Raw genomic sequence first — 26,445 nt, 5'->3', positions numbered from 1 at the left:
TTGTGTTGTCTATGTTTTTCCTCTATTTCATTTATAATGCAAGGAGGCTTCACTGCTGAAGGTGCAATTCTGCTGGACACTTGCCACAGAGATGTCATTTTGTTCAGTTTTTGGTTCAACCTCCGACATTTTCTGGAACGCAAAATTTTAAAAAATGTCCTGAAAGGAAATTTTTCTACACTTTTTTTTCAACAGCAGCTCAGCTCCAACAGCAGCTCAGCTCCATGACTCACTGAGCTACTAGCTTAGGCAGGGAGAAGAAGCCATTTCTTACCAGTTACTCCCTTTTAATGTTGACAGTAAATAAAAAATTATGCAATGTGCCTTTTTTGTCTTCACAGGGAAGTTCAAAGACATCTATCACGACTACAAGTACACGTACCAGGGCTGCGGGATCCTCCTCATTGTCTCCAGCGTCTTCCTGTTCATGGGGATGGGACTCAACTACCGACTGCTGGCCAAAGAGAAGAAAGAGGAGGAGAGGAGGGCCAGGGTGGGAGGAAGAGAACAGAGGTCTAACAGGGACAATGCTGCAAAGGAGGTGGCAGAAGCGAGGAACACAGAAGACACTGTCTGATTATCTGTACCACGTTAAATCACTGTCCTCAGTGGGGTGCATACGTATGAACAACAGATGCTCGGGTGAATCGGGACAGCAGATAAACATTTTTCTCTTTAATAATTAAATCGTTTATGAAGTCCAGTGCAGGAACCATAGCCTCATAACCTCACTCTGAATTCCATCTAAAATATTTACACACCATCAAAGTCCTTTAAACACTAATGAACACTCTACATAAAATACCTCTTATATGCTTATATGGACTGTTATGTGCATTTGTTAGACTATTCCAGTTTGTTTAGCCTTTTATGTCCCTTGTGATGTTAGAGTTTTATGTTTTGAATATCAGATTATATCCTTATAACCTCTTTTTTCTGCAGCACATATCTGCAGCATATATATATATATATATATATATATATATATATATATATATATATATATATATATATATATATATATATATATATATATATATTGTACTATATAGTTAAAGTTTTTTCAATAGAGAACAGGCTGAGTGCAGAGCTCTATTTTTTTTAAATCAACCACGCACATTCTCCGTGAAAGTGCATAATTGTAGTGTTCGCTCTCAAACACATTTGTAAAGATCTTTAAGTGTTTACAAGGACCTGATAGGACCACACAGTCATGGAGTATTTGAAGATATCACTTTGTATATTCTGCACATATATTCACCTTAATTCTCACATGTAAACATGTTTTACTTGTCTAGCTGTGATGATGGATGATCATCTACAATTTTGAGTGCATTAAACCTTGTTGCATAACTTTGTTTATTCACGTGATGTGAAAATATGCCACTGACTGCAATATATGAAAACACACACCAGAAAATCAAATAAAGTGTCATTGACAAAAAATCCAAACGTGTTCAATGTTTCTTATGAATCAAACATTAGAAAGTTCTGTAGAGATCTACTAACACTATTTCTCTTATACAAATACACTGGTATAATGTATTTTACTGTTCATTTCTGACACTAATATTACAAGACAAAAGCCCACACAGGATTAACAGATGTCATCACACCGTGCTCTTGTCATTTTTTTCGCCAACCACAGTGAAATAAGTCAATAAAAACAATACCTTACACTACAAAGTAGGTGCTGGTTGGACAATAACAAATTATAACAATAATTTGCAAATTGATATGTATTGCTTATTGTTTCAAAGATACAAATCAGTACATTACTGTCAGTCTCATTAAACAGTATGACAGTCAACCAGCAGAGCCAAGGTTTTCTCTTGGTGCTACAAGCCTACTTATGAATGAGGGAGCAGCTTTTCAAGCCTGATCAATATACATTTTCTCTTGACACAAAAACAAGATTAAGAGAAGAATTCCACAGAATAGTTGTAGTGATTACATAACAAAGCTGGGAAGACATATTCCGCTTTTAAACAAAATGCACGCCCATTTGGTTGTTTCTATAGGGAGACATGTTTGTAGGAAAAGGGTCGAAGAGTTGTGATGGCATTAGTCAAGTATACTGTTTTGAAGGAACATTAAGCGCTGTGCGAGGCCCTTTATATCAAAATCTGAATGCTGAGGAAACGTTCTGTACAGAACAGCACGTTCAGTCACACTTTTTCCATCTGTGAAAATGTTCAAAAATGTAATATGTGCTTAGTATCAGGGACGTGAGAGGAGCGCACATGTTTTCATTTCATTTCGCCTTGAATAATCTATGTTCTGGTCTTATAACCAAACCAAAAAGGATGTCGAAAGGGGCCCACAGTGTTTAATGAGTCAATCAAATGACCGTGGAGTCTCCTCTTCCCTCATTTTTCAAAATGTACCCAAGGATTTATTGATTTATTTATAGTTGCATGGCTTCACTCTAAAGTCTTTTGTGAACTTATGGTTATAATGAGCCAGCGAGCCTCACAGCGTCTGTAGCTGGCAGAGGCAGTCAGCTTTAGTTATCTTAATCTTACATGTCAAATAACCAGTGTTGTGAAAAAGTACCCAAAAGGCATACTGGGAGACAAGGAAAGTTATCGTGAATACTACTTTGGTAAAATTCGAATAGTAGGCTACTTGAGTAAAAATGACAATGATAATACACTGCCATATTTTAATAGGAGCTTCTCAGATCTTAATGTGATGATTGGCAGTTGTTTATGTTTAGTGGAGACATCTTTTGAAAGCAGTTTGGATCTGTAGGTTCATACTCCATCATACTGAAACTACATTAAACAGGCAGTCTGGTCTATCTTTACAGGTAGGTTTCGGACATTCAGTGGTGTTTTTTCTTACTCATAAAATCATTTACATTTCAGTTTAAAAACGGTAGACGTGTAGAGAGGGCACCGTGTTGATAATGAGTAAATCATGGTCCCTGCTGTCCGATAATGGATGTATAAGTAAGACCGTCTCCCTGCTGGCAGTTTGAACGTCAACGGTCACGTTACGCTCAACAGGCGAATCCCTGCGCGCGCCCAAGTATTGGAGGTACTTTACAAGTCAAAAACCTGTCAACTGCTCCATATCTAACTTTTCCAGCCGTAGGTAAGTAACCACAGGGCTGTTGCTAGTTCACATTACGTCTTTAAAACGTTATGCTGAATGTTATTGTCCTTTCCTTGTAGCTATTTTATTCTTGTCTCACAGGAATGGTCAAAGGTAGTTTTACGAACGTGCTAGCTGAGTAAGCTAACGCCAAGTTGACTCAACGGCTAACGTTAGCTGAACTCAACGGTTGTTTAGTTCAGCTAACGTTAATTAACGTCCGGTCTTTTGGTGAAATTAAATCATGTGAAAGCTTCTTGACATTATTTCTTATGAATATATCATTAACAGATGCTCAGTAAACTGTATGGTAAACTGTCATTGCTCAGGGGTGGAATGTAATAAAGCACCTAAGGTTAGCTAGACATACTCCAGTACTGTACTTTGGTATTTCCATTCTATGCGGCAACTTCAGTTTTCCCTTGTTAGCTGAGAAGATTCTCCTACTTCTAAAGACAAGTAGTTTGTTAAAGCACTCTTGGATTAAAATATGAATGCTCTTTTTCCTGCACTGATTTCTAATGACAAAAGAGGCTGTATTTGTGTTTTACTTTCAGGATGGACAGAGACCGGGGTTTTAACTTCAAACTGTTGGTACCTCCCAGAGTGAATAATGGACAGGTATCTGCTGTTCGACCTCAGGAAATCATTGAGAGTTGTGGTGATTTCATGAATAAGTTGCAGCAGGTATGTTCAGTTAGCCAATAGTTAGCTAGTTAGTTAGTTAGTTACACTACTGAGTAAAGACAAAATACTTATGTTAGCTCAGCACTGATGCTGTCCTACAGCACAGTAATTAGCAAACTTTTTTTATTTTCTGCCTTTTTTTTTAAACAAAGTCTTACACAGTATGCACACTTATTGTTTTCTGGGCTGAAAGCTGAAAACATCAGGGACTGGAGGCTGCTGTAGTTAAAAGGGAGTATTCATTAATACATATGATGACTAAGCATAACTGCTGTTTTCTCCTTAGGGTAACAGTAAATGTTATGACAAAGAGCAGAGCATGCCTTTCCCCAATATGAGCATGGTTGTACCAACAAAACCTACCAGACAAGGTATTTTCTGTAAAAAAAACAAACAACACTGGCTTCGTCATTTCAGCACAAATGGTATCATCAACTTTGTGATGAATTAATTATTGTCTCTCTGTTAAAGAGTTTCCTAAGATGAAAGTCGTGCCACCAATGGAAAAAGACATGGTAATATTTTCATTGTACAAAAATGTGAGGCATGAATAGGTTAGAATTGGCCGTATGTCAGTTAACTTCCCATCATTGTTAACGTTTTCCAGAACAATTGCAATCCTGGACAGCTTTATTGCAAGCTGTTTGATGAAGTTGAGAAAATTAAGTGTTGGAAGGTCAAAGCTGACAGTGACACTGTGCACAAGGAAAGGAGACTACAAGAAAACAAAAGAACAATTGAAACTCAACGCAAAGCCATTCAAGAATTGCAGGTGTGTGCCAAAGTGACAAGTATTATTTTCCTTTGATCTCTATTTTGCTGGTAATATTTTGTGTTCTGCCTTTACAGTTTGGAAATGAAAGTCTCAGCTTAAAGCTGGAGGAACAGATCAGTGAGAATGAGGATTTGAGGAACAAGTATGGGATTTGTTTTTTTAAAGTGCTCAGGGTCACAGTGCTCTGTAATAGCCAGATGAACATGTGTTTTTGAAAAAAGGGGTTTTGTCTTCCTGAAATATTTGGTTTCCAAATTTTAAATACAGGAACAATGCAACAAGGAACTTGTGCAATATCCTCAAAGATACTTTTGAGCGGTCATCCAAGAAAATGCACTTATGTAAGTAAAAAGTACTTTAAATTATTTTTAACCGAAACAAATAGCTTAACCAGCCATATTATTAAGACGTAGAACATATTTACACATGTCTGTCTTATAACCATATGTTTGTTTTTGGTAGTTGAATCCGAAAGAGAAGAAACACATCACATCTTGATGGAAAATAGTGAAAGCATTCAGGTAAAACACCTCTAAATCTGTATAATTTATATTTTTAGTATTGATAAGAATACTTGTTTGACAGTAGTTAGTTAAAATGTGTGACATAAGGTGTGATGGTCCATTTACAAGTAGCTTTCTGTTCCTGTAGAAACTAATTGCAGCTTTTGAAAGCCTTCGTATGCGAGCAGAAGCCGATCAGCAAGAGATGCAAAAAGGTTTTGTTTCTATTCTTTGTTTGACCTTTTCACTACAGTAATTCCACATTTTATTAGGAAGACATGATATGAAGGATACATTTTATCTTAATGACATAGGATGAAACTATGAAGCAAGAAAACATCATGAAGTGAATTAACCATTTTATATTTTTCACAGTCAAGGAGGACCTGCTGCAGTTTGAAAGTCTGAAAGAGAAACATCATCAAGAATATAACATGAAAGAGAGAGAGGTTAGTAACATAAACATTTTTTTCAGATAAAATTTTTGGGGAACTTAATGTAACCAGAAGTCTGCACACTGTGTCCATAGGTTGCTGTGCTTCAGACAAAACTCAAGGACAAGGAAAGTGAACTACAAAAACTCTTGCTTGACCTTCATGAAACCCAGAAGCACTGCAAACAGCTTCAAGAAGAAACAGGTAAGATAAGTTTTGAATTTCAAGTTAACATGCCCTTGGCTATATTTTCCTAGATCCAGATTTTGGCAAAAATACATTTTGATCTTCTAAAACACAATAAAACTGTTGTAAACATTTTTAACAGTTTTAATGTGCTGTCATTAATGTGTTCATAAAGAATCTCATAGAAATGCTGAATGACCAATTAGGTTTGATTGGAAAATAATCAAGTTCAAGTGGTAATTAAATTTCCATTATTTGGCAATATGATATAGTGAAGTTATTATGGTGAGCCCAGCACTGGGTTCTTAATGTTTTATTTCATATTTTACAGCAACTTTGTCTGTACAGTGATCCTTTGTGACCACAGTACTTTGTAATAACTGCTTATGAAAATGCAATTACAATGGAAAAAGTAGGCCATAACAAATCATTTTTGAAAGTTTTTACATTTTTTGTAAAATGTATGTTCAGTGAGCAGTATCTGAACACTTTGTAATTTGTAGGAGTATGAAAGCAAATATGACAATCATTTATTTGCTAACCTTACAGAAGAACAGTATGAACTTCTCAAAAGCTTAAAAACTGAACGAGAATCCGTTCTTCAAGAGCTGCATACCACAGAGCAGTGCTGCAAAGAAACTGAGGTGAGTGCATTGAGGTCACACTTCATAATAAGACTGGGCTCTGTTTTATTCCATCTGCTTTGATTAAAATGTCTTCATTCTCTTAGAAAAAACATGATGCTATTGCTGCAATGCTGGAAAAGAGTAAAGAAGAATATGCACAGATGATTAAAAGCAAAGACTTAAACTTGGAGGAGCTCAGGAAAGTCCGAAATCAACAAGCAGAGAAGCTGGAGCAGATTCAGACAACAATTCAGGAGCTACAGAATTCACTAGCCTTCGAGACACAGAGGTATAATTCACTCCGCAAATTCATGGCTTTGTCCTGATCAAATACATTTTCTTCTCGTGCCGTTATGTTCCTGTTATGACTCATTTTGTAGGGCCAGTGAACTTGAGGATAAACTTGTGGCAAATGACATGGACCTTAAAAAAAGCAGCACATCTTTAGGTAAGCCTCAGTCAGTTAGATATGAAGATACTGTCATTTGCTGCGATGTCAGGTGAAAAGAAAATGTTATTCTCAACAGAAGTGACCATGGAGCAGAGTGCAAAGAAAGATGGGAAGATCAAAATACTTGAAGATGAACTGGTAAGATGTATTTTATCCTCTAAAAGAGGGTATTGTTTGGCTCTTTACTGTTCATTGTGTTCTGAACACCACAAAAGATTACTTGAAAACACTTACAGAATGATATTGTTCATAGGACAAAAAATCAAAATCCATTGAGTCTATGAAGGGCAAGATTGATGTCACTGAAGTCAGAGTGGAGGAACTCACAGCTGAGCTTTTGAAGAAAACTGAAGAAGTCCAGCTATTAAAGGTAATCTATATATACACCTCACCTCACAGAGAAAAAATATGTTTATACCATCATCTAATACCAGTACCTAGAAATACATGCTCTAGCTTTACTTTACCTTTCTTAATGCTATACTTTTTTATACAGACTGAAGCAGAGGCTGCCTTTGCTGAAAGTGATGAACTGAAGAAGGCTTGTGAAGCTGCTGAAAAGGCACACGAAGATTTAAAGCAGAAGACTAAAGTGACAGAGGTTTTTACAAGATTTTTGTTCTCCTTCTGCACTCATTATTTCTTATCCACTCTTTCACATTGTTCGGTTACTTTTATAAAGAAAAAAAAATATTGAGTGATATTTTGCATTGTATTTGCTCAGATCCAAGTAAAGGAGCTAAAGGGAGAGCTAATTACTGAAAAAGAGAAAAATAAAGAAAACACCTTTCAGATTGATCAACTGAGGAAAGCCATTGTGCACCATGAGTAAGTTCTTAATAGCCAGCCATTCTATAATATTGGAACATCCTGTAGAATATTACATTTAGTTTGTAATCTTAAATGTCTAATTGGTTTAATCTGTGTCATTTTTAAGAACAAAGTACAAAGAGCTCTTGTCTAACTTTGATGAGCTGCAGTCTGAGAAGACAGCCATTCAACAGCAGTTTGAGAATGCATCATCTAATGCGAAAGCTATTCTGGCTAACATGAAGGTCTGCATTGTCCGAACAAATGTAGTAGATTATTGTCATGTTGACGGTAGCTATCTGTATTAGGTGTCATGTTTTGTTTTTTGTTTTTTTCGTTACTCACTGAATGGTGTGCATAACAAATTGTTCTGTTCAGGAGAGTGAGGATAAGGCTGCAAAGCTCACAACAGAAATTCAAAGAGTGGAAGAAGAAAACCAATGTTTACGGTGAGTTTACCCTTTAGAGACGGTGGGTAGGGGTGTGATATTGTGTAGTTGTAGACACTTATAGATGTTTGTATTTTCATTAAATAGAGAGGAATTAAACTCCATTAAAACTGAAATCCAAAGGGAGACTCCGCAGAATAAACTTGAAGATCATGTAAGTATACAAATTAAATTACTTTTTAAGAAAAACACAAGAAAGGTGCCCACTACTCTAAATAATTTGTTCTCTTTTGTGTACAGTGCGAACATCTGCAGGAGGAAATTATAGGAAAAGAAAAAGAAATCAAAGCTCTGGCAACAAAGGTGGTTATTATACAGGAAATTTAAAATGCTGTTATTATTGTTGATCATTTTCTAGAGGTAACAAAATTTCTTTTGTTTTTTAGCTCTGCAATGTCAGGAAAAATTTTGAAATCAAGCTCAAAGCCCAGGAGGAATACAAGAAAGAAGTATGTGATGACTTTGAAATTGTAGATACACATAGTATGGGGATTTTATTTATTCAGCTTACATTTCACTTGTGCATTTTCAGAATAAAATGCTTAAGAAACAAATAGCGAAAGAGACTGCAAAATTCAGTCAACTTGAAAATGAGGTATGGGTATGTTTTTGTCCTCTTCCAAATCTTAATATTGATAGTATAAACCATTGGTAGAATTGAAGTATAACCATGTATGATGTAGATGGTTGTTTTTGTGTTTAGGTCAATGGTCTTCAAGAGGAGTCCCAGAAACTTAGGAGACTGAACAAGGAAGACTATCTGAAATTCCAGAGGGAGCTTGAGTCCAAGTCAACCTTTGCAGAAGAGCTTAAGAATGAGGTCATTTAAGCATAACATTATGCTGTTCACCACATTTGTAGATTGTCAAAGTTGAAACTTTGAGAATAACATTGAGAATTTGTTACAGGTACAAAAGCTCAAAGTAACAGCAGCAGAGGCTGTCAAGAACAAGGAAGACGCAGAACTCAAGTGTCAACACAAGATAGCAGATATGGTCGCACTGATGGAAAAACACAAGGTAAGATCATCATAGAGTGTATGTTTGTCTATACATAACAAGGGATCCATAAGAAGGAACTTTACTTGTTATTACTAGAGCCAGTATGACCGGATGGTTGAACAAAAGGATGCAGAGCTTGATGAGAACAGGAAGAAAGAGAGAGAGGCTGTGGCCTGTAGGAAATCACTGGTATGCTGACACAACATACATTGATGTTTACATATAACGATGAGAAATATAATGAGAAAATGAATGAATCTTATCATAACCGAAACTAAATTCTTAAAATCAGGAAGTGGATCTTGAGAAGCACAAGACTGATAAAGATCAGCTGAAGCAACAGCTGAAGACAGAAGTGGCAGAGAAGGTATGTCCTCATTTGAATCAGGTAACTTTTGTTTGTGTACTGAAATAGGTGGTTCTTGAGAAACACTTTTCGTCGATATTAGGAAAACCTCCAGAAAGAGCTCACTGATTTGAAGAATGAAATGTCATCCATGAAAAGCTCTCAGCTGTCAGAAGTGATAAACAAGCAGGTAAGATATCTGCATGTTATGAAATAGGCTACTTTTGATTACATGGTTTATTATCACTTTTACTTCATGAAAAATGTATCTTCATTATCCTAGTCACCTGCCTCAAACTATAAACAAGGGAAGAGTTCAGTGACTCCAAAAGAGAGCTCTGCAAAGAGACATGTGTTTAGCTTCTCCAAGACCAGGAAAACTCCCTCCTACAGCAAGGATGATGGAAATGCTGCAGTTATGAAGAAAGCTGTGAGTCTAATCTACCAAAAAAAAAATAAAATAGATTCTCTTATGTCTTTCACCTTCTTAATTGTTGAGGAGGTGGAAATCAAATCAGGTCATAACTTTATTTGTATTTTCATGGTCAGGAAAGGTTTAATTGAAATACTGTAGACAATGTGTATTAACACGCGTTATCCCATTAATCACATTCAGACCATCATCACATTCAGGATGCTGGCAACCTGTCAACAGAATTTGCCTTTTATATACAGACGTATTGTCTGAAGAAGAAGAGAAATGGAAGATTTTTGGTTTTTGACGCAAGGACAGTGTGTTTGTCTTCATGTGTGTTTGTGTATAAAAGTGTCATTCTTAGCATACACTGTATGTCAACAGTTAATAAATGCAGTGTGAACATGTCACTACAGGTAATGACTTAATGATACTCAAAATGTAACTGGGGAAACATTTTTCGTCTGTTGTAAAGGACTCTGACTGTGACTTCATCAAAACATCAGCTAGAACAACACCAAAGACCAAGGTAGATAGTTGAATGAATTTATAAAGTTAATTTTGATTGACTGTGATAGAGAACAGTATACTATAAGAATTCAATTTCTTTCATTCTGTCATGTCATTAACTTTTCTTTTAATCATAGAAAATTCAAAATGGAAACCCGGAAACCCCAAGTATAATGACAAACAGGGTTGGCGGAACATCAAAGATCAAAGTAATAAACAGTATCATTCTGACATTTTCCAAAATTGATAAAAATATGAATGACTTTGGCCGACATTTACTTTCTTTTAAATCCCTCACAGTCCTACAGAATTAGAACACCTCCTTCTTCTCTGACTGCGTGCTGGGAGAAGAACACCATAGAGCTTGACCCCAGGTCTGACAGCTCTGATCAAAATGATATCTTGGTGAGTTGGATTTTTATTTGTTGAGAGTTTATTTGTCAGATGAATAAATGATCTTAAATTGTTTGTTTAATTGATATGATTGTCTATGAGATATTGCCAGGGGAGCCGATTTTGATTTCTTTTTCTTTGTTTGACAGAGCTTTGCACATGCACCTGCGCCAAAGTCTTCTGCTCCAACCTCCAAACTCAACAGCTTGCAAAACGTAAGTTGAACATAGTGGTATAGTCTTAAATGACATTATATGAAGTGGACAAAGACAAATGATTCCTTTGAGTCATTCAAAAATTGGCCCCACATGTTTTCAGATTCAGAGCCCTGTCAGTCATAAATCACCAGGGAACTCCTTGAAGCTTGCTGCAATGAAAAGGATGAGAGATGCTGGTTGGACAGCTGTAACTGGCTGTGACAAAAAAAAGAAGAAGAGCAGTGAGAGGGTCTTTGCCTAAATAGTGCTGTTACAGGTCAGATAAACAGTACTCAAAACAATCTTAGACAGTTTTAAGTGTTAATGTTCCAAAATGAATATATGCTACCGTTTGGAATCAAATAGAATTGGCAATTCATTTCTTAACATTCATACATGGTATTGTTATGGATTAGCTCAACAGCATTGTTAACAGAAAGACTTAGGTGTTCTTGTTCTAGTTTTTCAGGGTTTGTAGGAAGATTTTAAGTGGTTGAGGAGTCTCACCCTAAATGCTTTAAAATGTATCTTTACTGGTGTTCACATGAAACCTTATTCATTCTGCGCATGTTCATATTGTTGGTGTGGGAAAAGGTATAGTTATTATTATCTTAATATGTATGAAATTAATATATTTGTTTATCTTGGTACTGACAGTTACAGAAGTAAAAGTAATGTTCAAATCAGTCAGCATTGTCCTTTTTTGAATGTACTGCACAGTGTCATTTTCCCCTCCTCTCTGCTGTTAGTCTTTTGTGAAGAATTTGAATATCACTGGGGTGAAATCTCAGTCTTGAAATTGTAATTATTGGTAGATGTGAAAACTTGGTTTAGTCCATGCCTGTCAAGCACAAAGGTGATCTCAAACTGTAGGAATGCTCTCTCCTTAATGAAGGAACTCGAGGCGGAATTGAGATTGGTCTTCTGAGGCTGTTGGTACGTTGTCGTATATCGGATGGCCATCATAAAGTCCTCCAGAAATTACGAGTGTGTCATCGTCTGCCACAAATGCATCTGGGGAAAATTGAATATGTCCTGTATTCTTTTTACTGCAAATGATTTAAAAAGATAGTTTGTATTGATTGATGAAGGGAAACTCCTTACCCGTGTCATTGGTGGTAAGAGGTCGATGCAGATATTGGATTTTGTGTTTGCATTTGTGAAGCATGATCCCAACCAATGCCACAGCAAACATTCCAAGTACAGCGCCGAAGATAATAGTCATGTTTTTTTCTGAACTGCTCATTCGCAACGCTATTAACAAAAAAGAAAGGCAATAAAAGTCAATCACAGTTAAATATTAACATTCTGTTTGGTGAATGGTTAAATTATTGATAAAACAGAAAATCTGATGCTTACCTTGTGTGGTTCCATCCGGTGAAACTGAGGTTGTGTTGACAGTGTGAGATGAATTAGCAGTTGTAATTACTGTAGTATCAGGTGTACTTATGTAACCGCCTGTTGTCTGCATCGCGGGTGTTGTCATTGCAGTAAATGTTGGAGTGTGAGTGCCAGGTGTTGTGGATGTCAGAGATGTACTATTGGTGAGAGGAGTCATGATGGATGTTGACTGAGAAGTATGGAGAGGACTTTTGCTCTCAATTGTGGCTGCTGTGGTTGTGAAAGTGTCACTGTGCTGTGTCATACTGGTGGATGGAGTTGTGTTGTCAGTCAAGTCTGTGACAGTTTCATGTACAGTAGAATAAGATGGAGTTACCGGTGCAGTTGTGTTTGTCAGGTTTAAGTCAGATGTTATTATTGCTGTCGTGCTAGGCAGTTTCCCATTTTCTGTTTGCGCCACAGCAAAAGAAATCACCAGAAGGTAACAAACCAGGGTAGGAAGGATGGTGTCCATGGTCATTAAATTCTGTATTGGGTAACAAAACACGAGCTGAAAAACACTTCATAGAATAGACACAGTAAAATCATACATGGTTACCTGATCTTAATGTCTCTAGAGTTTTACAGTTAAGGTCTCAGCTGTAAAAAGTTTGAGCCTCCTGTGTTACACAATGAAAACAATATCTTAAACATTGTATACAACCTTTTGTTAGTACATCATTTGCAGTGAATTTTCAAAGATTGCAGATCTTTCAACACATCAGCTGCAGGAAATGACTTCATATATTAAACATGACTGTGTACGCACTAAGAAAATACACAGCTTCTTATCAACTGATCTTTTGTAGTCGATCGAAACACTTCTAAGTTCCTCCTATTACAAAGTTTCAAAATGTGATTAATCAAGTAAATTACTTTTGCAGAACGTTTAGCTGTATATTAAATCAAACAGACAGAAAAATCAAGCTCACCTTGTTTTGTAAGTACCTGTCAAAACTTATTTCACTACCCTGGCAGTGAGTCGTCCTCCATGTCATGGCTGACTCTCCACTTCCTACAAACCTGATATGGCTAAAGGGCTAGATCTGCTGGCAAAGTGGCAGGTAAAAGTGGGCAGGTCAAGGCTTTGTAAACCTCCTCCATTGTATGTTGCCAAGGAGACAAAGGGCAGGGTTATTACCTAGACCAAAGCTCAATTTCGCCCTGTCTGTCTTCCTGCCTCTCCCTTGCTCAGCTCAAATAAAATTTATAGCCCTGAGTAGAAGAGAAACTGCATTGCCAAATTTTTAACTTCACTGTAAATTTGTCTTTCCTGGAGCCCTGTATTCTCTCTCACTGACATTTTAAGGTCATACACTGAAGGTCAGATGTGTGTTTTCAGTCAGTAGTGTAAAACTTTGTACAAAATATTTATTAACAAGTAGAATTTGTCAATACTTCATACAGGTAGTTCATGAAAAGTGTGTAAATTCGATATAAAACAACAAGGAAATAAACAAATAGAAATCAACAAACATTCCAGAGTGCCTGTCTGTGTTAGCATGAAATTTTTTAAAAAATGAACGTGACAGGGTTCAGGTAGAGAATATAGAGACAGCAGTCGCAATCAGGGAGAACAATTGAACAAAGAGCAGTAAAAGTTGGTACGTCACTGCTAGACAGGAAATGGGAGGATCAGCTCAATCAGTGTGGAGCTGAAGATGTGGTGTTGTTTTAAATGTCTTTTACCCCATTGTTCTGAGGAAAACTACTACAGCTTAAACATCCTGATCTAATTAAAGCTCTATACCACCAGATGTTGGGGACGGTTTCCTACTATATATATATGAGTTGTTTTTGCTGTTGTTAAAGCACGACAGTTGAGTAGCAACACAACAAGGCAAGCTGTGGAATTTGAATGACATCCCTGTAAAGTTCTGTTTTAGTTTGACACTCTATTTTACAAGTTGTCAAGTTGTCCCTAATGTGAATTATTTTGTGTCTCAATTTCAGCACCATCTTCAAAATGCATGATACATATCAAATAAATAGGCACATACATAAAATTAACTTGTGTTTGCAAATCAAATGCACCACAGGAATGTAGCAGCAAAACAATTGTGGCTTGTCATTTATAAGATACTAATAATTACTGGAAAGAACCGTGAGTTAATGTAGTAGCTTTACAGTTTTGTGCCCATTTCAGCATTTTTACTTGTGTCAAAGTCTGCAAACGCTGGGTTTTCAACTTCCATGTGAAATTCTCCTGCAGCTTTCTCTGTGACATCAGATTCCTGCAGAGAGCATTTAGCAAACTGTTAATAACCTGACAGAATCTTCTGTAGTTTGGTTGTTGTTACCAGATGTCACATTGTTACCAGATATCCAATTAAGGGGTCAGACTTTTACCTGTGATTTACTACACCAGCTGAAGCAGATCAGGTCACTCATCTTCACAAATAGGTCAGGGTTAATTTTTTCTTGCTTGCATCCACCTAAAATGAAATAGACACCTATTCACATAAGCGTTTTATAGCAGATTTGGATAATAATATTCAACATTTTGAACATACAAGTATCGATATGGCTTTGTAGTGAAAGTAGAGGTTAGATAATGTCTCACCTGTGATTGAGCTCAGTAGCAGGCCGCACACGATTGTTGTCAGTGTTCCCAGGAGAGCGAAGTAGACGTAGGACAGAGAGTACCAGCTGTCTGCCAGAGCTGGTCTGAAACTGACACACAGAAGAAATCGATTTATCAGTCATCCTCCCTTCTTTCTACACTTGTCACACAAACAGGGTTGTAACTTCTTTCTGATAAAATGCTGAATGAAATAGAGCTACAAATAAGGATTATCTTTATCATCGATTAATCTGGAGATTATTGTCTTGATTCATTCTGAGGTTACATTTTGATTTGTCCAACCAAAAGTCCAAACACCAAAGACAGTAATTTTACAGTTACATTATACACATAATCTCACATCTTTGCTTAAAAAGGGACTTGTAAAAAACGTACATGATATCAAAGTACTCTGGGATTCATTTAGCATTCAGGAAGGAAAGTTTAAAGCCTTGAATCATATTTGTGCTTTGTCTTCATTTACCAACTCTTCACTTACTCAAATGCAGAGAAATATTCCTATTCTTAATGAAACTTTATTGATGTATGTTTATGTATGTTATCTGACTCACTCAGGCTGTGGGGTCAGAGTCACTGGAGTGGTCCATGGAGCTTGTGTTGTGTTGTGCTCGCCCATTGTGTTGTTGCACCCTACAGTGCTGAGTGGGAGAGGATTTGTCTTTTCAGCTGTCGGTGGGTAGATCTGGGCTCCAATCCCCACCCACAGAGTCAACACTAGACCGATGATCATTCCCATAAGGCTTCCCTGCAAAGTAAACTGCGGTCAAATATTTTCTCGATGTGACACATTTGTAAAGTTTTCTTTGTGTGGAGAGATGGTGCAGACATGCAAGCGAATGTTCCAGACAGGAAGTACTCACTATTGAATTTGGTGTGCGGAACAGCATGCCTAATAGGTAAAGACCAAGGAGAGGCCCGCTTATCATGCCAAATATGGACAGAGCTGCCTGAAAACAGAAAAACGTCCGATGGCTTGTAATTCTTATTACTCAACACATGGTGGTGCTGTAGAGCAATAAATGGCTGCAGTACTGACAACACATAGTGTTGGAGAGGTTTACCTGCAAGACACTTCCCATCAGTGAAGCAACTCCAGCCATCCCAATGCACACGGCACCAAAGAATACACCTAGGTGAAAATAATATTAAAACCTGCATTATTGAAATAAAAGAAAGGATCTAATCACAACTTTCTATGACATTCATTGGTACAAAATCTGAGGTAGATGAGCCGATACAAAATGTTTTCTAAAATGAAATGCATATACATTTTCTTTTACATAGATGTAACTGAAGTCTGAGTTTTTATCAGCTGAAAAGGGGATTTTTGGGATTTTGAATTTGTCGCACGTTGTTGTTGTTTTTCTCTGAATGGCCTTTGGTGGCTGAAAGTATGAGAAACACTATTTTCATGTATAAAAGTTTGTAATGTATAAAAGTCCTCAAAAGACAGCAAGATAAGAAGCATGTTTTTTTCATGTGGCTGTCAGGAGACAACTGATTAACCAAAAGGGTTTTTTTTTGCGACAGTGGAAAGCGAGTGCAGGAGGCTTTCAAGGGCACATTATTTGATTTATTTGAATTCATGTTATCTATTCCTGAGAAGAACTGGATGCAGCTTATGTAATCCCTACTGATTTTCCAGGCGGATTTCCTGTTGGAGGTGTTAAAAAGGTCTTTTAGTTATCCTTAAATGAACTTTGTCAACCCTGCAGAAACTGTTTTCTAACCGTTTCCCTCTCATAAGTGATAACTCTTATCAACACCTCCAGCTGCACTGTAATGAATAGGAGCATTGTGACTGTTTTGGATCCAGTGTCTGTGCTGAATTAAGAAAAACTGAGTCTTTTCTGCAGCTCTTCTCAAATGACAGCAAAGCCACACCCTCGATCTTACCCTGCCAAAAGAAGATTAGACTATAGTTCCTACATGTTCCTGCCTGTCCAGGGTTTTCAAGGTAAATCCATCTGATGAAAGACTCTGTATTATTGTAGCATCAGCCACTGTTTGTTCACTGTGTCCTGTGAAGTCTGTTTTTTGGAAACTGTGTAAACAAGATTGTCTTTGTTCACAGCTCTCAGGCCATCTGTCTCTACCATGTTTGGATCATGTCGTAACCTCGGACATGAGAATAGTAAACGCTTTTTATTACCAGCTAAGAATAACAAGATAATGGTTATCTTGGGGTCTGCTGGTATCCTGTGAACTGATACTGTAGTATTCATGATCACCATAATGTACTGCAGACTTAGACATGTTTAGACTTAATGTTCTAATTCATAAAATGATTTTAGAGAAAGGTATTATTCAAAGCTGTTGTCAGCCACTCTTAACTCGTGCTTAACTATGCTTTTATGATCCCTGCGTATTTGTGGTCTACTTTGGAACTTACTCAAGGCCATATTCATCCAGTACACCTGTTTCTCAGTGAGGTTTTTGAACACTGGTAGAATAAAGTCTTCCACAGTGACAGCAACCAGGGCATTAATGCTGGAAGACACCGTGCTGGAAAAAAAAATAGGAGAACAGAAAGGCCGATTCATTTCAAAAGAAGATTATATTACAGATAAGGTTAGTCTCAGGTAGCATGTAGATAATGGCTTCTCATAAACAACTTGCTCAGTCTTCAGTGGAACAATCATCTGGACTTTTTCGCAGGAAGTAACCTAATCTAGGTAATGCCCACTCAATCTTTCTGTAGCATCGTGTCTCAGCTGTTGGAGTATTTCCTTATCTACACAACATTTCTGACTTGGTGTGTAAAGAATCCATTTTTTTCCTTGTGTGTGTCAGGCCTCACCTTAGCGTACCACTGTAGGCAGCCGCCACAAACAAGCCAGGTATTCCAGGGTAAACTGCCAGAATATCCATCACAAGGTAGGGCAGCAACTGGTTTATAAATGTAAATCATTATTTACTGTCAGTGCTTTGTTACATTACAAACAGCATGACCAGACCTGCCAACATTCTGTGATTTCCCAGGTTTCTCGCATACTTCCATCTCCAAGCACCCTTCTATTTTGTTGTGTCTCTGAGGAAATGCTTGTAATTTGCATGGCCCTCAAACTTTATTGTAAGATTTTTACGATAGGTTACGTATGTTTGACCTCACCCAAGTTGCCAGATTGTCTATAAAGGTTAATTTGCACACAGAATTTTACAGACAGGCCGCTTAACTTAGCGTTAGCTGCTCGAGCAGGAAGACGTTCCACGCATATCCAGCTCCACCCTGAAAGCGTCCTTATTTCGAAACCCAAATATTGGCAGGTATGAGCATGCCATCGTTGTGATGGTTGCGTAGACAACAGTTGCAGCTGTAATCACCTGGTCTGGGGTGCTAACATCACCGTTTGAAAGTGGATCACAGTTCTTGTAGATGGAGAACATGGTGAGGCCAGAAAACACAGCCAGACTCACAGTTAGCCACAAGCCAACCATGTTCACATACAGAGACCTGGGGGATGTTGAAAAAAAAAGACTTATCAGTGCATGAACCTTCGCTTGCTGCCAGTAGTTAACTGTTTGCATTGCACTGCAGGAACACTCACATCTTGGCATGTCCCAGAGTTTTGCAGGAGATGTAGCGCTGCACCTGGGATTGGTTGATTGAATAGATAGAGGTCCACATCACACTGCCGCCGATTACAATCGTCCAGAAAGTGTGTCGCTTCAGAGGATCTGGGTCAAAACTGTGACCGAAGTGAAAGAACAAGTGATAACGTGGGGTGATGCTTAGGACAATGAAAAGGCATAATTGATTTTCAGTTTTTCTTAATTAATGTGAGCATAAAAACAGATTTTCACATACTTGGATTCAACAGCAAGTAACTATTACAGGAAACATTAAGAGGAAGTTCAAACTTGTGTAACTGTGGGTATAAACTAATTTCTGTCATCCAGAAGGCCACATTCTTTTGGTATCATAACCATCCTAAAACAAGCAAATAACAAATACTATAAGCCACAAGTCTGGCTGTGTACTCACTCAAACGCCTCTAGTCGGCCTCCTTTCCTTGAGTCCTCCCAAATGTTTGTCAGGCCTCCCTGTAGCACAGCTCCTCGAGCTATAACAGCCACAAAGCCTGCCAGCATGATCACCATCTGCATCACGTCTGTCCAGATTACTGCTTTCAGGCCGCCCTGAAACAACAGCCATGTTAGGGCCAGGGCATCAAGTCTTTCCAGTGTCGTGATAGCTGTTTTGTACAATGTACAATTAATTTAAACATTTGAATGCAGATACTTTGCCTTTGTGCAGATCATACTATACAATTAAATAGTTTGATGATACTGGAAATTTAAATAACGAACCAGCTTGCATATGATTTAACAGTTTTAGATACAATCATAGTTGGACTCAAGGACATTTTGACACACATTGTACTAACCAAAGTGCAGTAGACGATGCAAACTGCTCCTGTAGCCACCAGCACTCCCCATAGATCCAGTCCTGTGACTGATAAAATAAAAAGGTTCCATTGTGAGTCATACAAACAAAATAATCCTATTGAGACACAACAACATGTGACTGTTGTAACTTCAAGCAGAAGTCACTATAAGATCTCTGATCCATCCTGGTAATTTTGCACATTGTTGCCTCTTTGTTTTTAGAGTGAACCTATGTTTATGATAATCATCACATATAGAGACCCTGATGTATCTTTTAACAACTGTATCCATGGACACAATCTCTGGTGCCCGGAAAGAAGTAGATTATAATGTAAAGATTAGACAGCAGCACAAAGTTGCATCCAAGGTTCCCCATTTTTTTTTTTTTTTCAGTTAAGTTAGGCTGCTATCTAAAGAAAATCTTGTCTACCCTTGTTTGTGCTGAGGTTTGCTGTCCAGAAGAGGTAGGTGGGCGTGTTTGTGGCAAGTGCGAAAGATGTAAACAAAACACAGGACTCCTGACGATCATACAAAGTAGTTTTTATTCATAATTGTAAGAAAAGCCCAAATATAGACTTACTTTGATTTAGTGCGAGAGCTGGAGCATAGATGACCAAACCAGTGTAGAGAACCTGAGAAAGGAGGCCGCCATTAGTTTATTAGTTGCAAAATAAACAAGCTTGTGATTCTTATCTTAGCGAAAAAGACAGGTGCTGTTAAATATGCATGGTTGTTCCATTCTTAATTGTTTTTGTATTTTAGTTTTTAATTATCTAAATACAAAAAGAGACTGAATATTCCTCTTGATTTCAGTAAAAGCATGTTACCGTCTGTACGATGTACATTGATGTCCCAATTATCCGAATCGGCCGACTGAAGCGCAATTCCAGGTACTTGACATGAAAAGTAAACATTGTCAGACATTAAAATGTTGTTTGATTCATGCATCCACATTTGTGTTTTTCATTCTTTAGTTTTAACTGAAATGTCCGGCCACGTTTCAGGGGACATATTTTATAGCTGTTTCATTACATACACGTTTCTATAGCCATGGTCAGGTTTTATATAGTCCTCCAATAAAACATGTTAACTTTATTGGTATTTCCACTGTAATTTCCTGCTCCCTGTCAGCCAGCCTTTGTACCAATACAATAATTTCAGTGTGTGTGACATTTCCCAACCTCATAGGCACTGGTGATTCCCAGTCTGTAGAACACCGGGACAAAGACCTCGGCGGTGATGGCAGACATGATGGCGTAGGAGAACCCGAAGAGCCAGAAGGCAGCTCCGAACCGGTAGGCCTCGGCAGGTGTGCCGATGACTGTGATGCCAGACATGAAGCTGGCAGTGAGCGACATGGCAACTGGCACAGCTGTCATTTGCCTTCCACCCAACAAGAACTCGGCGCTGCTCGTCTCCTTCCGGCTCCTGATGGCCTGGAAGAGGCCAATGCCAGCCGCAACCAAAATTACTCCAGCAAACACCACATAATCCCACACAGAGAAAGTGGCCACTGGACCACCTGTACCAACCATAGTTAGTTAAACAGCTTTTCTAACACTTATATATGAACTGTCGACTGAGGATTTCTGTTTTATGACTAATTGTTGATTTTCTTCCCTCTAAATGATCCTGAAATTGTCATTTAGACCGACGGAAAGAACAAAAATGCACACAAGCAGCAAGGCAAACGCTTTTCAGTGTATTTTAGACTCTCCTGTTAGAGGAATCTAAATCAGCCACGCTCATATTAAACATTTCCCTTCAAACCTTCAAGAAAAAAATAGAAAAATCCAAAGAGTTCAGCGCTTAAGTCCTTTGTTGTGTTATCCAGTCCAGCTATCAGTCGCTCTGACTGTAGTACATCAAATGCAAGCGGCAGGCGTCTGGTCCACTCTGATGTCTTCAGGAGACTATAAACTTTAGTTGACTTTAGTTAATGATCTATCAAGGATACAAAGTACTGAAGTCAGCCAGAATTTCATTGATTGTAAAAGGTGGTGATCCTGTGGTGTGTCTCAGCTTCGTGTTGATCTGATGCTTTATTCTGACAAAGTGACACATCCACGAGCTCTCTTTATAAAATCTTATGTCACTCAGTACTTAAGAGGAAATTCAGGAGTCAGGGCAGGTCTCTGCTCCGGCTATCACATCCTTTCTAATGTGTCAGACAATCACATGTGATTACTAATGCTTTACATCAGTATATTTGCTTATCAATCTAGTGATGCAAACTCCAAAAATATGTAGGTGTCAGGAGAGAAATGTGTCTGCGGTAAAGAATAATGCAGATAATTAAAAAAATGTAGGAGTAAGCCGTTTGCAGGGACCCTCTCTGAGTACAACAGATATTAATTGGTGACATGCTGAAATTTTCATTCTAATGAAGACAGATTTTATGGTTGATTTCATTCAAGTCGCTCTTGATGAGAGCATCTTTCTCAGTAAATTCTACCAAAGTTAATGTAAAATGGCACTTAGTGTTAATGTTTATAAAGTTAAGTAAGAGTTTAGCAAAGGACTGAGGCGCTAAAATGGACATTGAACTTACACTGGACTGTTTATGTTTTTCACTTCATTGATGGCTTTAGTCACTACTGGAAAAGGACAACACATCTGAGCCATTAGCCGTGTGCATTATCCAAGGTGAATGTTACTGAATGAAGACTTCAATTCAGTAAGAGGTGCTGGGATTGAAAGCCCAATTTATGACACGGCAACTGGAATGCCTGGAATCACTTTTGAATTATGAATCAAGAGGAAATAGACACAACAAGGACGTGTGCTTCACGAATCTGACTTAATGTGTCAGAGAGACTCCGACGATCTTCTGCAATCATTAAACAATTATATAGATAAGAAAATCCGGCAGTGTTTGGATAAAAACACTCCTCACTGGTTTTTGAGTCAAGGTATTGCCTTGTCAGTAGCATGAAGTCTATTTGTGTAAGTGTATCTGAAATATTTGGTGTTAAGCGATAATTGCTGATGTCTGCTACAGCAGTTTGTATTTTACTTACTATGACAGCAGATTAGATAAAACCTGACCTGAACGTTTTCCGCTCATGTTCACTCAGTACATGTCCGGACAGAGACAGCTTGTGAATTGACTTGTGCACATTGCTGAATGGTGTAGATAATTGTAACGCACAATACACATCCCAACATTTAGAAGGTACCTTGAAATATTTTGCTTTACATAAGTGCATTTTGTTCTGTTAATTTTTTACTTAAATGAGAACCAGATTATCTTTGTTTTAGAAAAGGAAGACAAAGTCCTGGTTTGACCATTTCTTTATAAATTATATTTGTTTTTCAAGCAGCCATGGAGTTTCTGGGACATTTTGTGACATCTAGTGGACACTGTGTTGGACTAATTTGGACAGAATCAGATAGAGCTGCACAGAAGGTTTTAGCTTGTGTAGAATCCATTGTGTCAGTTTCCTTGGTTACCGTTACTTTGTTAATGAAGGAAATCATTAATTCATGTAATCCACATAATGGAGTAAAAGTTCAGTTCTTCCTTTTTTCGTCACAGATAGAAGATAACGGCTCGTTTGGATAAAGATGGATTATATAATCTTCATATAAATACTGTTCAGCGGGACGTTGAGACTCACGGCGTCAACAGGCCTGCAGGCACCAACATCTCCTGAGCAGGTGACTTACATTCAGAGGGGGACAAACAACATTAAAGATTCAAAATGTTCTGTTATCTGGTTGTTAATTTGTCTTTTTTTAATCTTTCTTCCCATGCAGGTCCCATATTGCTTGGAAAAAATAACACTCGCTGAACATGGAGACTGCGGTGTTCAGCTGCTGGCTCCTTTTTCTGCTCTTCAGTCCAGCTGTTCCCATGTGTTTACCCACTGACTTCACCCTGTATGTGGACAGGCCAGAGTGTGACTTCTGTGTGGCCATCAACACGACCATCTGCATGGGATTCTGCTACTCGAGGGTATGTGCAGTATGTCCTTCATGGTGAAGAATAGTATTGTCATTCATTCATAATAATAGTGGAAAAGGCACCTTGAAATACTAACAGACAAGGAGCAAAATCATGTAAAAGTTTATGTAATTGATATTGTGTGACTCAATGTTTAGTCACTCTTTTCGTCCCCAGAAAACTTTATTGGTGACAAAATATTTGCATTTTATGATAACCAACGTGTTAAACAGTGTGAATGGAAGGCACAAATCAAATTCTATTAAAGAAAATAGAAAATATAGAGACTGAATTCTAAAATATTCACAAAACAGATTAAAGCAATCTTTTGGAAAATTTTCAGTTCTGAATTAAGAAAAAAATCCTGTTATAATTAAATCATGACATTTACAACAGAGTTGAAAGGGTTCTTTGGTAAGAATTTCCAGTAATTAACATTTTATATCACTTTGTATTGGCCATATGTGGGCAGATTGTAACATGATGAGAAAAATGTCTTCCAGGTAGATTACTGGTTTAAGTTGTTTAATGCTGCTGGACTGTGGATTAGTCTGTGAAGGACTCGGATTGGATTTTTCCACGACAGTCCAAAGGGTGTGACTTAAAGCATATTCTCAAGAACCTCTCTCCACTCCTCTATCAGAGACCAACAGTAGCTAACAATAATTTAGAAATGGATTCTACTGATATGAAGTAACGACCAGCCTCAAACACAACACCGAACTTCCGCAGACTCCCTTTTTTCAGATGAGAATAAGTGCCCTAAAGAATGTGTGATGTTAATCTATGTGCTTGTGTTCGGTGAGCAGGACAGCAACATGAGGGACATATTCGGCCCCCGCTTCCTTATCCAGAGAGGCTGTACTTATGACAAAGTGGAATACCGCACAGCCGTGCTGCCCGGCTGTCCCATCAACACCGACCCTGTCTTCACCTACCCCGTGGCCCTCAGCTGCCACTGTGGGGCCTGCAGGACTGACAGCGATGAATGCGCACACAGGGCCAGCGTGAATGGAGCTCGGTGTACCAAACCAGTCAGACGTCTCTACCCGTATCCCGACCAGAGCAACTACATGATCCCGTTCTGATCCTTCTGTTGTTAGTGCTCTCAGCTTGTTGTCCCTGCTTTTTCTTTTTCTCTCCCCTTAGATTACCATGTGGAAACTGCATGATTCATGAATGTTTTGGGAGCAGACACACGTCATCCTTCAGTTTGTGATGGTTACACTGATGTCTGTCCCGTCTGTATTATCTCCTGTACCAGCCTGTTTTATTGTGCCTTTGTTGCCCAACTCAGGTGATCCTGCTGGGTATTTTCAGTAGCGTCATTATTAATCCCCCTGTACACTCATGTGTGTGTGACCTATCATGTTTACTGTGGAAGGGATACTCTGAATTCAATTAAAGCTGAAGTCTCTAAATAGCTCTCTGACTAAGCTGCACTTGACTTAATCACATCCTGTGCTGGACTGTGGCTTTCTGTTTACTACATAACAAACACTAGGCAGTGACGCCCCACAATGTCACCTCGAGGTACTATCTTTGCCCCAGGAGTCATTCAGGAAGGCACGTGATTGTTCACACAACTTTTTTTAAATGGATTATCAGTGAGGATGTTGAAACAACAAAGATCAGCGCATAAACGCAGAGAGGGAGAGTCACCAGACGCTAAATTTACAGTGTTTGTAGCTGAGTCATTTTATCTCAGCCCAAGTAGAGTTTATGTGTAGTTTCCCATCCACAAAGGGAATTTTGGAAGACAGCTGGAGCTTATTAATAGCCCGGCGGTTCAGAGTGGGTGTATGTATGTATGTATGTAAGTCTGTCACGTGGAGCTCTGTGACATCTCATCTACTTATCTTATATTTAGTCACCTATGAATATTACAGCCTTGTGTCAGTGATGTTTTCTTCTGTGTGGATTAAAAATAAATTACTTCAAAGAATTTTCATCAAAATAGAGTCATATGAAATATAACTGAAAGTCCACGAAACATCACACAGGCAGAGACAGTCATAATTTCATGAGTTATTAAGAGTAATCGTCATCTGGATCTCTTCCTCTGTCAAGTTATACGTCTGCCACTGATGCCTGACACAGTTTATATAGTTACACAACTTGAGGCAACCTTGAGGGTGGTATGTGAGGGTATGGACCAAAAACCAGTTTGTAAATTGCTGATTCCCTATAACCCAGTGGGAGCTTGTACAAGTTATGACAACCCGACACTCTGTTTAACCTTGCAGACAGTCAGGTCAGCTGACAACATGGTGGAGTATTACATCTACTTGTAGACTTGATGGTCCTTTTGTTGGCCTGATCATTTCTAATCTTTTAATCATAAATTTGACTTTATCACATAATTTTGACCATAATCTCATAATTTTCACCCGGGATTTTTTTCCCATCAAGCTTAGTTTGCATCTCCTTCTTGTTTTTCCACCTGCAGAACACAACTGTTAAAACTCAGTTACTTTTATAAGAAAGATTTTTTGTACTTCATAGACAATTAAGAAGAAGCCTTCGTTCTAACTGTCTGCAAAGGACTGTCTATCAGATTTAACACACGTCTGTGTTGAGCTCTATTTTCACATGAATGTTAAAAAAATATGTCCAATACAAATGAGTCGTACATCCACAGAAGTGGAGGGTTAGTTATGCTTTATACACAGACAGTTGAGCTGATCTGACTCTACAGTCAGGTACAATGGTCTGAATTGCCCGCCTGAAATTCCCTGTGTGGTGGTGTTTTGAAAACCCTAATGCCCCTAATGGATAAAGCAGTGGATGAAATGGAATTTGCTTCCATCAGCAGTCCAGAGAGAATCAGCTATATGCCTACCACATACCGACCACTCTTTCATTCAGACAAACCACACACTTTTGTTTGTGTTGTGTTTATTCACCCGGAAAAAATGTGGGAAACGTTGGCGCTGTGCTGGCGGCTCCAGGGACGGCAGTGTTGATCAGACAGTAGGCTGAAACCAGCTGAAATATTGCTAACCACTGGACACATTGAGGTTAAATTCAATGCAGACATACATAAAGACACAGACTTTGTGGCTCTATTGACTTTTCATGTAGTGCAAGACAGTGACACTCAACATTTTCCAGTCACGAGTGCGTCCCCCCAGATCATTTTTTTCTCCTTCTGTGGTGTTGTTAGCATGATCCCTTGATTGCCTGATTCCTGATTTATCTTTTATTCAAAGGAAACGGGATGACAAGATATTTATCAATCGGACAGACGCTTAAATAGAAAAG

The 26,445-nt window shown here is 38.2% G+C and overlaps 4 protein-coding genes across 20 annotated transcripts in view; 3 read left to right on the top strand and 1 right to left on the bottom strand.

Moving 5' to 3' along the window:
* slc16a1a (solute carrier family 16 member 1a) overlaps window positions 1-984 on the top strand; it is a 119,270-nt gene extending 118,286 nt beyond the window's left edge. For all 5 annotated transcript variants that reach the window (XM_037102228.1, XM_037102224.1, XM_037102223.1 and 2 more), the window contains one exon: window positions 342-984. In XM_037102228.1, the coding sequence (XP_036958123.1) occupies window positions 342-577 (236 nt within the window). In that variant the 3' untranslated portion in view covers window positions 578-984. The remainder of the gene's footprint in view (window positions 1-341) is intronic.
* Window positions 985-2,994: 2,010 nt separating this feature from the next.
* sycp1 (synaptonemal complex protein 1) lies at window positions 2,995-17,062 on the top strand. Of its 8 annotated transcripts, none has more exons than XM_037102045.1 (35): window positions 2,995-3,099; window positions 3,657-3,786; window positions 4,073-4,157; window positions 4,258-4,301; window positions 4,394-4,558; window positions 4,636-4,703; window positions 4,829-4,902; window positions 5,024-5,082; window positions 5,213-5,279; window positions 5,440-5,513; window positions 5,594-5,702; window positions 6,234-6,328; window positions 6,415-6,599; window positions 6,691-6,758; window positions 6,838-6,899; window positions 7,015-7,131; window positions 7,258-7,362; window positions 7,486-7,589; window positions 7,699-7,816; window positions 7,950-8,020; window positions 8,108-8,174; window positions 8,261-8,323; window positions 8,407-8,469; window positions 8,553-8,615; window positions 8,724-8,840; window positions 8,929-9,039; window positions 9,118-9,210; window positions 9,314-9,388; window positions 9,471-9,557; window positions 9,651-9,797; window positions 10,258-10,311; window positions 10,430-10,501; window positions 10,593-10,697; window positions 10,835-10,900; window positions 16,703-17,062. In XM_037102045.1, exons 2-35 carry the CDS (start codon window positions 3,658-3,660, stop codon window positions 16,766-16,768), a joined length of 3,048 nt encoding a protein of 1,015 aa, XP_036957940.1. In that variant the 5' UTR covers window positions 2,995-3,099; window position 3,657; the 3' UTR covers window positions 16,769-17,062. The 8 variants fall into 8 exon arrangements, with proteins under 8 accessions (XP_036957940.1, XP_036957938.1, XP_036957936.1 ...); XM_037102043.1 differs by lacking the exon at window positions 16,703-17,062 and adding an exon at window positions 11,004-11,568 and having other exon boundaries at window positions 7,258-7,353; XM_037102041.1 differs by lacking the exon at window positions 16,703-17,062 and adding an exon at window positions 11,004-11,568.
* On the bottom strand, window positions 11,517-21,809 carry slc5a8l (solute carrier family 5 member 8, like). Of its 3 annotated transcripts, none has more exons than XM_037102050.1 (18): window positions 20,417-21,809; window positions 20,063-20,128; window positions 19,816-19,867; window positions 19,235-19,302; window positions 18,832-18,986; window positions 18,395-18,535; window positions 18,171-18,300; window positions 17,647-17,735; window positions 17,239-17,351; window positions 15,908-15,975; window positions 15,707-15,793; window positions 15,398-15,591; window positions 14,826-14,935; window positions 14,612-14,715; window positions 13,195-14,496; window positions 12,242-12,749; window positions 11,987-12,136; window positions 11,517-11,896 (listed from the first exon to the last, which is right to left on the bottom strand). In XM_037102050.1, exons 1-15 carry the CDS (start codon window positions 20,768-20,770, stop codon window positions 14,386-14,388), a joined length of 1,842 nt encoding a protein of 613 aa, XP_036957945.1. In that variant the 5' UTR covers window positions 20,771-21,809; the 3' UTR covers window positions 11,517-11,896; window positions 11,987-12,136; window positions 12,242-12,749; window positions 13,195-14,385. The 3 variants fall into 3 exon arrangements, with proteins under 3 accessions (XP_036957945.1, XP_036957946.1, XP_036957947.1); XM_037102051.1 differs by having other exon boundaries at window positions 13,211-14,496; XM_037102052.1 differs by having other exon boundaries at window positions 14,612-14,697; window positions 20,417-21,807.
* Window positions 17,358-24,606, top strand: tshba (thyroid stimulating hormone subunit beta a). 4 transcript variants are annotated; one of them, XM_037102055.1, is made up of 5 exons: window positions 17,358-17,723; window positions 20,424-20,530; window positions 22,774-22,895; window positions 22,995-23,193; window positions 23,991-24,606. In XM_037102055.1, exons 4-5 carry the CDS (start codon window positions 23,032-23,034, stop codon window positions 24,267-24,269), a joined length of 441 nt encoding a protein of 146 aa, XP_036957950.1. In that variant the 5' UTR covers window positions 17,358-17,723; window positions 20,424-20,530; window positions 22,774-22,895; window positions 22,995-23,031; the 3' UTR covers window positions 24,270-24,606. The 4 variants fall into 4 exon arrangements, with proteins under 4 accessions (XP_036957950.1, XP_036957949.1, XP_036957951.1 ...); XM_037102054.1 differs by having other exon boundaries at window positions 20,049-20,530; XM_037102056.1 differs by lacking the exon at window positions 17,358-17,723 and adding an exon at window positions 19,816-20,125.
* Window positions 24,607-26,445: the final 1,839 nt, after the last annotated feature.

The sequence above is a fragment of the Acanthopagrus latus genome, chromosome 6, assembly GCF_904848185.1.
Source record: "Acanthopagrus latus isolate v.2019 chromosome 6, fAcaLat1.1, whole genome shotgun sequence".
Taxonomy (NCBI): domain Eukaryota; kingdom Metazoa; phylum Chordata; class Actinopteri; order Spariformes; family Sparidae; genus Acanthopagrus; species Acanthopagrus latus.
This window is presented reverse-complemented; position numbering and strand designations above follow the sequence as displayed.